This window comes from Eubalaena glacialis, chromosome X, assembly GCF_028564815.1.
Source record: "Eubalaena glacialis isolate mEubGla1 chromosome X, mEubGla1.1.hap2.+ XY, whole genome shotgun sequence".
NCBI classification, from domain to species: domain Eukaryota; kingdom Metazoa; phylum Chordata; class Mammalia; order Artiodactyla; family Balaenidae; genus Eubalaena; species Eubalaena glacialis.
This window is the reverse complement of record NC_083736.1, coordinates 33546391-33560884: the sequence shown is the minus strand read 5'-3', so window position 1 is coordinate 33560884 and position 14494 is coordinate 33546391. Positions and strand designations below refer to the sequence as shown.

Here is a 14494-nt window from a genome sequence, read left to right as displayed (position 1 = left end):
TAGAAATCAAGGAGCCTGCCCTGAATAAAGAGTGGGCCATCAAACCATACACATGCAGTGGTCAAAGAATCATAGAATCACCAGCTAGAAGCAAGCTCAGAGATTACCTGGTACCTCCCTCAGTGTTAGGAGATACAAAAGCCAAAAAAATAAAAGTTCCTTACCCAAGGTCACACAGCTTGTGTCTTCTGAATTTATATCCCCTCACATTTTTATAAATTAAATGTTCAGTGATTAAATATGATAATGTGATGGGGATTTGAAAACAATAAATGCTGAAATATAAAAGATTAAAAAAAATCCATGAATCTGTACTCGTACTTAAAAATAAAAAGAGTTGGGGGGAGGAAAGAAGCAGAGAAAAAGCTTTTTTCTTTAATTTAAAAATCTCAGCTAATAAAAAATAGCTAGGATGATGGACATAATAATTGATACTGGTAGCATATCTGAAAGGATACTAAAACCATCAAATGAAGGGTTGTAAGGGAAGAGGTTATTCACATTGTCTCAAATTATCACACCCCCCAAATTATTTATTAGTTGTAAAGGGAAAAGATAATCTTTACAATATAAAGATCTGGCAGACACAACCTTAACCAAGTGATTAAACTTAGTATCCCCAATAATGGGACTTTGTATCTCCGGATGTGTTGCAATGAGAAGTACACGATATGTGGTATTCTTACCAAAATGTTTAATCTGAATTGAATAATGAAGAAACAAAGATAAGATAAATCAAAGTACATCAATGCAGTGTAACATTATGGAGCTGTAAATATATTTAGGTAGTTTTTAATATCATATGACCTCCAAGATATGTAATATGAAATAAAGACAAAGAAATTTTTGTACAGAAAAAAAAAAGAAATCCATAACATGCAATATTCTACAAGACAACTGGCCTGGACTCTCCAAAATACCAATACCATAAAAGACAAAACAAGGTAGAAGGGAATTTTTAGATTAAATGAGATGTAAGAAATTGGAAACCAAATGACATGAATAATCCTTGATTGAATCCCAGACTGGAAAAATGATAACATTTTTAAAAGTTATAAGGAACATTTTTGGGACAATTGGAGAAGTTTTACTGTGGATAGTTAATATTTTAAAAATATTAATGTATCTAGGTTAAATCTTAGTGTATGACAATGGCATTGCAATTATGTTGGAGAAAGTCCTTTTTCTAAGGCCATACATACTTTAGAGATGAAATTATATATCTACAGATAGAGATAGGATATAAAGCAAGTTCCACAAAAGTTAACAATTGATGAAATAGATGAATCTGTATGAAAAATATAGGACTATTCATTGTACTATGATCTTCTGTAGGTGTGACATTTTTCAGAATAAAAAGTTGTGTCTTGTGGGGAGGGGACTAAAGACTAAATGCAAAAAAAAAATTCCTATAGCTTTAATTAAATGGAAGCACATTTTGTTATCTTTAAAATGAGATTTGTGTAAGTTGAACTACTGGGTCATGGGGGAAACATTATAAATTATAGTTAATTCTCTATGGAAAGGAGATAAGCTTTACTGACATTAAATATATGACGTGATGATGCTACATGTAAATATTTCACAAGTAAATATGCATACATTGAAGTGAATGCTGAAAAATATTTACTAATTGAGGTGTATGATATTAAAATATATTTCAAGACCATTGTGTAAAGAGCAATATTTCTGAAAGTGCTGTCTTCTGACAACCTACATTGGAATAACTTGTGATGGAAGGGTCTTACCCCAGACGTAATGAATCAGAATAACTGTGAACCTGAGAATCTAAATTTTGGTAAGTTTCCAATTACTGTTTACTGAATTTTGAAAGCTACTAAGTGAGAAAAAAGGAATTCCAAATATTAAGGCTCCCAAACAGTATCTAAAAATAATTAAAGCAATTATAAGCAAGTTGAGTCTCAGATTACTTGTCTGAAAAGTGGCTGTAACAGTAATTTCACGTCTACTTTTCCATAGTATGAGCATTAGCTTTTTGTTATGAGCAAAGCAAACTAAGACAAATAATCCAATTAAACTAAGGTATAAATAGACTGTTATATATTTGATACTCCAACTTTCCTGCCCACCAATCTCAAATCTCCCAGTGATGTTTATTAATTCAAATATTTAAATAGTTGACTGTCTGAATTTGGGAGAGATTTTGAGAGCGTGGGACTTTTTCTTACACCTATTTCTCTCTCTTATGTATTAAGCTATGCACACCTTGACTGGCAATGTACAATGATCACCACATATTTAACATAAATATTTATTCAACTCTGGAGGTACTTCAGATAAGATTCAGAGGGCCTCCAGGGGCAAGATTTTCATAAACTAATTCAAACATGTGAAATCAAACGCACTGGGTATTGCCTCTCCACATCCCGTAAGTGTGATTAACTTATCGTAACTGTGTTATATTGTTTGCTTTATTACTATATTACTAGTGAACACCATGGTCATAATCAACCTGAGTCAACAACAATTCAACATAGTACCTTGTTTATATTTTATCAACCTTCAAAATAGAAGTTGATATTTGTAAAACTAATATGTTAACTGGTATGCATACCTTTATCCCTGCTGTTATTCTGTTTTGCTCTTCAATAAAACTACTAATGTCTGGAAAAGAATCCACTTATACTTAAACATTTGAATCAAATCACTAATACTGCATTTAAATTTGTATTAAGTAAAAGATCAAATAATCTCAAGACTACAGCTACTTTAACAGAAATAATCAAAACAACTACTCTGCATACATCTATTACTGCTTCATTCATTTATGCAACTTTTAGGTATATAACCCATAGTGATATTTCACAAGTAGAATACCACACAAAATCAAAATACAATGTGTATATATTTTTGTGTGTACGTATATCCCACACATGAGGTAGCTTTGAAATGTGCGTAGGACAGTTTTCAGCACAAAACAGATGCTCAATAAACAGTGACTGAATATTCAACTCCTGCTTTATCAACATACATGCCAACACTGAAATACTCATTTAGTTAAGAGCAAATCTATGAGTTAATATAACCCCTGCCATTAGCAAGCATATAAAGTAGCAGGTGTGGAATACGGTTATATGAACAAGGGCACACACATACATATAATGGAGATGGGTCCTTAAATTCTTAATGTATACACTGGGCCCTAATTTCTAATGTTTCAACTCAGATGCTTGCTTCCCACTCACAGCTACCTTCCCTTTTTCCACTTTTACTTCCAGCTAAGTAGGAAGGAAACTTAAGAGTAGGGGGCTGGGGTGGAGGGCATAATTACTGACGAGAGAGGATTGTGGGAATTGAGTCCATGGATACCAGTCGCTGAGGAAGGGAACATGTCCTGGCCGAATAAGGCGGCCAAGAGGGGAAATCCAAGCATATGTGAGCTAGGGTCTGATGGCAATGTTAAAAAGAGAAAGGAGAGTCCCGAAGAGCTGAGAAAATGTGAAAGGAGTGGCAGTCAGGGGCATTTCTTGAGGTCCTTTGATAGGATGCAGGGAGGCCTCTTTCCCTGAGATCTGGGGGGAGGAAGAAAAAGAAGGGCAAGTGCCTTTCTTTAGAGCCTTATCAGTATGGGGCTTTTATTTTTTTATTTATTTTTTAAAATTTATTTTATTGAACTATAGTTGACTTACAATGTTGTGTTAATTTCTGCTGTACAGCACAGTGATTCAGTTATACGTATATATACATTCTTTTTCATATTCTTTTCCATTATGGCTTATCACAGGATATTGAATATACTTCCCTGTGCTATACGGTAGGACCTTGTTGTTTATCCATTCTATATATAATAGTTTGCATCTGCTAATCCAGTATGGGGCTTTTAAAGCACCATCTGTAAGCAGACAACTTAGAAAGACAGTGAGGTGGTCCTGGAGAAGATGAGTTCAAGAACCTGTTCCATCACTTACCCACTGCATGGCTTTAGGAAATTTCTAAGCCTCAGGTTCCACATTGAAAAAACCTCCAAGAGTCATTTTGTAAAGATTGGGTATAGTCACATTTATAGAGCTTAAGTGTGGTACATAGTGGATGCATAACAAATCCTAGTTTTCTATGCTATTTGAAAGCTTTTCTGTAGCATTCTGGCCCTCATGGGACTCATTAATGCTGTGCTTTGGACACATCTCTAGTATTCTCCAGGTGTTTAGGCCATCTCCTCTCTAGCCTCCCTATCTCATTACTTTTTTAAGTTGGCATAGATTCAGATATGAATAGATCCCTCAAACATAATCTTTTTGATACCTTGCCTTGCATAATGGTCAACTGAAAGAATGTATAGACAACACACAGTACAATTAAAAAATTAAATAGAATTTAATTAAAGATAATAAATAGATTATTTGAATATCAAGGGCAATATATCTGGGAGAAGTGATTAAAATGAAAACAGCCAAGATAGCAGAAGAAAAGACGTTAGAGAATTGGGCAATATAAAAGTTTGATGATGAGTTTACAATTCTAAAAATGTTGCCTTCTTGGAAAAACAGTGACTTTTGAAAGATATCTTCATCTATATATCTTAAATATCTATAAAGTCTGTCTGTCTATCTATCTATCTGAAAGAGAGATGAGGAATGCAGGATCTGAAATACTGTGGGATCTCTCACACGCATCAACCACTCTCTTGGGGCTATATTGAGTCTTCCTATCAACCTCCCTAAGGGGATTCTGTGAATTGTGTAGCATCTGCAGGAACATTTACGTCTTCTTTTGAAAGACAGCAAGGTATTCCATCGTCCTACCATGAAATAATTTTAAGACATTTACAAATATTTAAATGAGAAGGTATTAATGTAGTACTTTCTCTAATGAGTATATTTGGCATATGTGTTAAATATTTTTATTCTTCTTGTCAGTCATATTTCCTCGTGGCCCTTCAACGATTCGGGCCAAATTATGAGGCCAGGTTGCCAAGAAATATGATTACAAGAATACATGTACATGGTGGCTAGAAAAAAAAAATAGAGTCCACAAAAGAAAGAAGGAGGAGGTTATGACAGAGTGACAGAGAGACTCCATCACCAAGAAAAGGAAAGGAGGAATCTTTTCATAAACTAATGGAGAAAGTGGAAGAGAGAAAGATATCAGAGGTCAGTGTCTTTCTTATTCCCCAGACTCCATGGGTTGAAGGAAGAAGGGGGAGAACCTAAGAGTCTAAACATTCACCCGAGAGAGTGAGTTTACTTAAAAAAGACTGTTTTAAACTACAAAAGACTAATACATTTTTAATTATCAAGCTTACTGTTTTTTTCTGTTACATAGTAGAAAAATTTTTTTACCAATTAAAGAAAATTAAGAAGTCACAAATTATTTCACAATTTATTTTAATGTTAAAATACTGACCTAATATGCTTTTATAACACTCTTATAGCTATGCAGCTGCCTTGAAAATTCCATTCCCTGGAAAGTTCCACTTATCAGCCTTGTGTGTTCCCACACCAGGAATTCTAAGCCTTACAACTGGTACAAAGTTTACAAACACATATTTTCTTGGCGCCTACCTAAATTTGTGGTTTCCAATTCCAGCCAAATACAATACCTTTTCTATTTGAATTTTGTCAGTTCCATCTTCCTTTCCCTCCAGCAGTTATTTCAACCCACTGTGCCACTCTTCAAATCTCTTACTGTATCTCCTTTTCTCAGCAGATGAATATATAAATCCAACTGCTCTTAATTCCAAAGCCCCTCTACTACCTACAATTTATCTACATTCACATTTGTTTTAGCTTACCTCCACGTGTTCAAAAGTAGAAATGCCCCTCCTGTTCATAGCCCTTCCTTCTACCTCAACTCTGATACCAGTCCTCCCAGAGCCTTGGCCCACTGGTTAAACCCTATGTCCTTTATAGCTTTAACTCTTTCTCAACCCTGGCTTCTTCCTTCTGCTTATATATATGCTCAAGTCTCTTCCACATTAAAATACTGACTTCCTTGAGCCTGCAGTCACGTTTTACTAAACAGCATGTCTCTCCTTCTCATCATAACCAAAGTATTCATAAGGGAATTTTACACGAGATGACATTATGTTCTTAATTTTTCTTATTTCATACCACAAGCACGAAGAGATGATCAGGAAAGATGAGAACTCTAACAGGTAAATGATAGTGTTCAGCTTCAGCATTAATAAAAAATAGAAAATTTGCAATGATGATAAGATACAATTTTCCCACAATGAGACTGCTGGAAATTAAGGAGAATGCTGATACTCAGGGCTTACAAGGTTCAAGAAAATAGGCAGTTATGTCTGTAACATACTCCTGATGGCAGCATGAAGTGCAATAGGATAACCATTCAGGAGAGTAAATTGGTTATTTATATCAAAACCCTTAACATATGTGTTCCTTTTAGCCCTGAAATTGAACTTTATAAAATGGATCACAGTAGTTGTAATTTTAGTAGAAGTAGTAAAAATAGATGAAAAGTTAAAATTATTAATGTTCAACATTACATTTAAAATGTGTTTCAGAAAACTTATAATGAGTTGATTTTTATTTCAGACCCACATTATTTGGTCATTTAATACAAAGTGATCAAACATTTCACACAATTGAATTTAAAAACATGCACCTTCAATATGACACGAAAAAAGGAGCAAGCTTGGTTGGAGCCAAAATTTAATCCAAATATGCTGTCTATTTATATAGAAAAGGGGCAAAGGACAACAAAATTAGAACACTGGAATTTTTATAAACTTTGAGGAATAAACATTGGCATATTTGAGTAATATCATAAGAATTGTACAAATTTACTGATTTACATATTCAGGTTTCCAGATAAAATTAGAAGAACTTGACTTGGTACACAGATTCCTAATTTCTGATCCAGGAGTTTAGAGTTGTGATTTTGGCCATGATACTTCATCTCTTACACGTATACTTTCTCTTTAATAAAATGATGTTGTTGAACTAACAGAGCCCTGAAGTGTCCACTACCTCTAAAATGCTTGGACTCTATAATAGAATAAGTGTGATTAATAATTACAAAATAACATATGTAAAGTAAAAGAAAAACAACTTACCTGTTAGTATGATATCGATTAAAACATCTTCTTTGGTGGAATTTTGGAAAGGTATAAGAACAGATGATTGAAGACGAAGGTATGTGGTCATTCTTTCTATTTCTAGAGGCTGGGGGAATAGTCCTCTTCCAGAGATGTAGAATACCCATTCTTTAAACTGTATAAAGATAAACATCCATAACATATATGTCTTAATTACATACTTTTTATTTGTACCACTTAATAAATATAGTACACATAAAAAATTTGGCAGATAAGTTTTTTGTTAACATTTAACATGCACTGTTTTCATCTTTCCTTCTTTTTCCAAATTCCTTTTGATTTTATTGAAAAATCAATGTGTTTCTACACTGAAAAAAAGGCAAAAGGCCAATGTTCAAATATTAAACATATTTCAATACATACAAGCTTACTGATAGCAACATAAAAGAGAAAATTTAATGAAAGCCATGCATTTCTGCTCAAGAGTTTTTAAAAAATCAATTTGTCTAACAAACTGGGTACTAAATGCTCTATGAAGTTTCCAAAATATTTATCACAGGAAGGCAAAGAAGGTGAGACACAGATTGCAGTCCCATTAAAAAGAAGTGTATACAACTTATTGCCATATTATTTACGCCCATCATCTAGTACAGTGTATGTTTTATCACATGATATGAAACAATGGCTCAAAAATTATGTGAAGAAGATTCAATGTGGCCATTGTTCTTATCTGTGTTTCATAAGCCTGCAAAGCTCTGCTTGAAAATGTTCCCTTTGTATTCATTTAGAATAAAAGTCCCTTGAGACTCTGTTCTACACCGAACACTTTGCTAATGTTACCGATGAATGAGGAGGTCATTAACCAAAAACCAGCGAACAATGTCCTGGTTTATCACCTCTCAAACTACATAGATGTTTCCAAGCTTAAGTTCCAATAAAAAGAGGGAAACTTGCTTTAAGATTGTTTCCAAAGTAGGATTGGTGGTGACAGGAAATTCATAAAATGCTGTCTCAGTAAGTGAGGATGAAAAGGCAAGTTTTATCTGCATATGTCTTCAAATGACTGTATTACTTTTAGTTAGAGAGTCTACAAGCATAAATTCACTATATTTTCACTTATGATGTCTGAACTTGATCACACGTAATTGACTGCCTGGAACCAAGTGTCAGGGTTCAATTATAGTAACAACTGTTTTATGTAAATTACTTACTTTTTGGCTATTTTATAAAATAAATCATGGATGACAGAAATTAGGTTAATTTAAACCACTGGAAATAAGCCAAACTACAAAAACAAGAAGGTCATGTTTTCATGTTTTGCCAAGTGGCCTGGAATACTGGAGGTTCTAAGTTAAACCATATCTTACCATTCCTGGACACTAGTATCCAACAGTTACGTTAGCATTGCTTAAATTATCCACCTGGGTTCACAGAGGGAAATTAAAAAGTACCCCAGGGAACATATGCATTAAAAAAAAAGTAACATTTTTAGTCCATCTTTATCTCAAACCTCTTTGAAAGGAGACAGAGTAAAACCATTAAAGATCCAATTCCAATGTTTCTGAAAGAAGAAACAAGTGGAGGTAAAAGATAGTAGATCTGGCTTGCACTCTGAGTAGAGCTCAAGCGCATTTGAGCTTGCTAAGAATCAAGAGAGTCCACCATAGACACAGGCTGCAAGGACCATAGACACATGCTGGGTAATAAAATCACTCTGATTTTATCTCTTTTTCTTTTATTTTCACTGTTCTGACCTTTAGCTGCAGTGAGTCCCACATCAAGTATAAATGAAATAAATAATGGCAACTATTTGAAAATAAAAATGAAACGACTGAAAACCAAGAGAAAATCTCAGAACATAATGTTTGATATCAGAGAAGGCCTGTTTATCACATTTGCTGCTTACTATTGTTCCTCTTATGCTGTTATGCAGTAACAATCTCATTGAGAGATTCTGGTAGCATATTATGAGTTTATGATATTCGCAGTTGTGATGCCCTAACCAAATTAATCTCAGGATTCAAAATCTATACAAATAACTTTAGCCTAAAGTTAGATTTTTTACAATGCAGAGTTCTTCACATGGATACAAACTGGAAACAAATGAAACAAATAATAAACCATAGCCATTTCCTTAAGTTCAGCAAAGAGTCATATTCGGAAATAGTTAAAACTTATCCTACAAGCACTACCATACTAGATTTTTGATTAATCAGCTACTTAGTTGTGTGTGTTAGTTCAGATATATTTATCAGTGAAATCAAGAGAGGGACAGAAATCTATGTGAGTTTTTCCCTAGTGGTTAACCTAATGGCAAACTCTCAGACTTAGAAAAGTAAGCCCTAAAATTTTCTTCTTAAAAATATCTTCTTTAGATGCCTACACATACATAATATATACTGCATTTTCAAAAGTTCATTCAATTAATACTTTAGGATAAACCAGTTTTGCCTGCAAAGAATGTCAACTAGATGAATTAAAAGAAGAGGAAGATCTGAATTATTCAGGGATAGAAAGGAAAAAAAAACATTAAAGGCAAAAAAATAAAAAAGAAAAGGCAAGAAAAATCACAAAGGTTAGGGCAATACATTGAAAAGGTTGAAGCGGTCTGGACTCAGTAGCTAAAAGAATGAATTACTGATTTAAGTCTAACCAGAGATAAAGCCTTGGAGATTTACTACAACTTGGAAGGAGAGGCTTAGAGTGACTGAAATCAAGCCCCAGTGTTAAAGTGATTGACAAAAAGGTTTGAGTGGATTACTTACTTGTTTGAGTTCTTTTGTATTTGATAAAGAATTCTGAGTTCAGCCTCTAGGCTAGGATTTTCTAAATCTATTAAGATGGAGAAGTGATCACTATCCTGCTGATGTGCCAGACTACCTTGAGTAGATGTAATTTCCACCAGAAATGCAAGCAACTAAGTTATCTCCAAGAATTAAGATGAAAGGCCTGACCCTGCTATGAAGCAACGATTTAAAAGATCAGCTGTGTTAAAATTATTTTTGTGAAAGAAAATATCTCTACTATACTTGCCCTTCTTTATGAGAAGGATTACTGGTTTGTCTGTTTTCTTTAATATCTTTGAAAGTCAAGCATACTTCCACAGTATTGCTTCAGGTCATGTATAAGTCAGTAATCATGTAAAAAATTTATTAGCCTCAAAAACTTTTTTCTAAATTACACATTTTTGGGGAAAAAGAGGGCACTTCAGTTACATACAGGCCTTGCACTGACATGGGGACCCCTGTATTATATTTGATTTCACTCCCTCCCAGATGGCAGGATTTTGTAAGCTCCTTGGTGTCCCATAGGATATAAAGTATATACCTCCATTTACTTTACTCCCGCATCAACACTTGAAGAAGTAAAAAATAATAATAACTGTAAAATTTATGAAAAATTTTCATTGGCAGTAAGAGAGTTATGCCTAGGCAATCTGTCAGTAGCTGTAAAAATAGTCATGAAGACGGGTTGAAGCCAGATGTCCTGGGTTCAGGTCTGGGTTCGACCTCCTACTAGCTGTCTGGTCTTAACTTCTGTGTGTCTCATATTCCTGATCCATAAAATGCGGTTGGCCATACTTCTTCCATAGGACTCTGGACAATGAATTGAAATAATTCTTAGAATGGCATGTAGCGAGTTTAGAGATACTTAAAAAATAAAGTATTTTTTTTTAATTCTTATTATTCAGATGAAAACAGAGTGAAAAAAATAACACAGTACTTGCAAGATTACATTTTATACAGTTTTATATTTAAGTTCATGAAAATTTGAGTAATAAAATCCAAGTCAGAAAATTAACATAAATGCTAGCAATTTAGCATTTACATTAAAGTCCCTACATTTTAAATCTGGGTGTATATTCTCTTTCAGTCAAGTGATCTAAGGATTTAAAAGTGCCTTCTTAAATGCCTGCACATACATAATGCATACTGTATTTTCAAAAGTTCATTTAAATAATAATTTACAATAAATTTGTTTTGCTTGCAAAGATGTCAAGTGGACAAATTAGATTTACTTGTGTATTGACTTTAAAATTTAATTAACTTGTCTTGGTCCAAGAATACTCCATTGTACCTGAGCACAGTGGAAGGTGATAGAAGTCTGATGACCAGCTCTTCCAAGAGGAGAAGGACGAAAGTGAACAGATATGTCTTTGGTGGAGTGAGGTGGTATGATCAGCTGTGTAAATTAAGAAACAAGAAAGAGAAACAAAAATCAATACTTTTGTTTGAGTCAGCATCTTTGTGTGCTAGGTGTATACCAGGTTGATGTTCATGTGATTAACGTGTTGCCTTATACACATTAACCATTCTCAGTATGCCTGTTTGGGGAATATTGGTGAAACAGCCCACAGTAAACAGTGTTTATTAGTGCTCACACAATGTTCTTTCCCCAGACAATGACCACATCGATCGATAAAAGGAAATCAGGATGAATTTTTTAATCTGAGTTGGAATCCCCAATAATAGAAATGTACATTTTATTTAGAGAACCCATAGCTTATTATCCATCCCAAAATACATGTCAAACCACTGGGAACCTAACTTGTAGTGTTGGCAAGGTCAAAAGAAATGAACTGAGTCTAAGTGCAGATGTAAGACATGCTTCTTTATTGTACAATGAAGTTTTTTCTTTGTCCTATTACATAGACCCTCAAGGTGTGACCTGCTAGAATAACTTGAGTCTGCAATGTATTAATCTGAGTTACCTCTTTAGAGATTGTGAAAGAAGCTAGAAACTCCATCATAATATAATGAAGGCTTGAAGATCTTAAGTAATCAAAAAGCTACACTGTGAATAATGTAGTATTTATTATGAACCCTTATAGAATGACAGAATGAGTGGCACATTTGAGAAGTAAGCCAATTATTTTTTCACTAATGTATTTTGCCAGATAACTTTTGAAAAAGGACACTTGCAATTTGGCAAAGTCATTCAATCCTTGTAGAATACAGCACTTGCTCTTCAATAAACTCTGAAAACGACCATGAAAAAAAATACAAACTTAATTTAGAACAGAGTTACCTCCTTACTATACATGTGGTTTATCTACAGCAAATATTTTTTATCTCAGGCTGGGTGTCCCTCTGATACTTCATTATCAGTTTTGACATTATCAGTTAATGCACATTTAAGGAGTTCAAATTAATATCAGAATTAACTTTAGCAAAGAAATAAAACCAGAAAAGTTGCAGTTCATATGTTCTTTCAATTTAGCAAATGTGACAAAAATATTTCTCTCCCTCCCCCCATATATATATAAAAGAAATCATCCATTTCATCGGAAAAATGTAAAATACTGTATTAACTTAGATTTTTAACTCTAGTTCTACCACTGACTAATCATGTGGTTTAAATATTTTAGCCTCTCTGGCCTCAAATTCCTTTTCTATAAATATATGTCAGAGGCATGTGGTGAAAAGTGAGGCAGTGTATACAACCAAGCAATAACTCGATTCCTTTATTTCCACCTAAAATTTACTGAAAAATGCATCTCCCCTGGTTTCAAGGAAAAAAAGATAAACACGGTTGGATGGAATTTAACTGTAGCAAACCTACTGGTTTAGTGTAATGGGATATATAAATAATATGTTAAACATATCAGCTTTTGAAACTTAAAAACATTTTATTACAAGCAAGTGTCATCAGGAGTACCAATTCCCCTGTTTGAGCTTACACTAGATCCTAGTTCAAGAGGGAAAGATATTCTTGTGACAGGTAAACTGAAATTTGGACAGGATATTAGATGATAGAGGAGACTAATATGCTCTTAAGAAATATAATCTAAAGTATTTACTGTTAAAATAGCATCTACAATTTACCTGTAAATTGAATAGTAAGAAATGTAAGAGAGAAAAAAGAGGAAAAAATGTAACAAATTGTTACTATAAGAACCAAGATAGAAGGTATAAGTTTGTGCATTGTATCATTCTTTCCACTTCTGTATCTTTTTGAAATTTCTCATAATATATAGATGGAGGACAGTAAATTTTTAATATCATTATTTGCCTTGATAATCAATCTATGCTTACTTATTGAAGCATTTACAGGTAATCATCAATATTTAAAAATCCTTACCTATGTAAACATATTACACAACAAAACCAGGAATAAAGTTATATATATATATCTATATAAAGTATATACATATATATATAATATACTTTCCATTTATTATCATTACCATTAATGTATGTTCCTATTTGTTCTATAACATATAATAGTATTTTTCTCACCTGTAAATTTATTTTTGAGTTGTTTCCAAATATTAAATTAATTGCATATTCTGTGGTCAATAATATTTGATAAGTGTACGAAAGAATGAATGGACTAGAAAACCATGGTTGGAAATGTTAAAGCCGAGACCATCTTTTTCATTAAGCAACGTAAGATGGCATCTGTAAAACAATGCATTTGTTTTCCCTTGGACCACAGTTTACATTCTCTGTAAAAGTAGTGATACGAAGGATATTAAAACACCACTAATGAGTAAGTTCTGTTAAATGTAAACTATAGCCTGAACATCATATTCTGTTTAATTTATGGAAAATATGGTGTTAAGTAATACAAACATACATGTATATTTTAAAATAATGTTTCTAAGATTACCCTATATACGCCAATTTTAGCAATGTAATACTTAGCGATATCTGATTTGACACATCATGGCAGTTAAGAACTAATTTCATATCATGATATTAGTTGGCAACCAGTGAGTGACAAGAGACAGGTATTAAAATATAAATAAAGAAATCACATTGTAGATTCGTTAAACAATCATCAAACAGCAAATAGTAAAAGCCTTTTTCTAAATACCATGATTTACTGTGAGGTCCTCTGAAGAAAATAATCTATTGCAATTATCATTTCGAAGTTTACTTGAAAGCAAGGTTTTGGCATTCACTATACGTATTTGGTATCGTATGCTTTGGAAATACAGACAGGGATGCTGAACCTTCAGATCTTGTTTTGCTACCTGGGGGAAGATAAGGTGATTGAGGCCCATTGACTGGCTCTAGTCTCTCCCAGGAATGAAGGAATGAGAAAATGAGGCAGAGAAAAAGAGAGAGGGGCAGAGCTGTCAGCACTGTTTGTGGGGAGGGGGTGATGGGTAGGAACTAAGGAAAAGCTAAAAAGAACAGGCGTCCTGGGACCTGGACACATAGAATAACCACTGAGTCAAATCATATTCCTAAAATGCACCACTTCGGTGGGGACGTTGATATCTGGGGAGACGCAAGAGGGAGGGTCTCCTCTGTGGACTCTTCTCACTCCTCTACACTCAAGGGTCAGTGAGGCTTGGGGTTTTCTACTTTTCTATATACACAGACCTCCCCCCATATACTCCCCAAATTTCAGTTATCATTTTGGTGCAGATGATCCCCCAAGTCTTCATTTCTAGCTTAATATTCTACCCTGAATTTCAGAGCCACATAGCCAATTGCCTAAGAATATTCCCTGAATTTATGT

The 14494-nt window shown here is 33.8% G+C and overlaps 1 protein-coding gene across 1 annotated transcript in view; it reads right to left on the bottom strand.

Annotated features, from left to right (window-relative positions):
• Positions 1-14494, bottom strand: part of CFAP47 (cilia and flagella associated protein 47) — a 486133-nt gene that overhangs the window by 106728 nt on the left and 364911 nt on the right. The window contains 2 exon segments of the mRNA XM_061178124.1: positions 7040-7196; positions 11099-11203. Coding sequence (XP_061034107.1) covers positions 7040-7196; positions 11099-11203 — 262 coding nt within the window.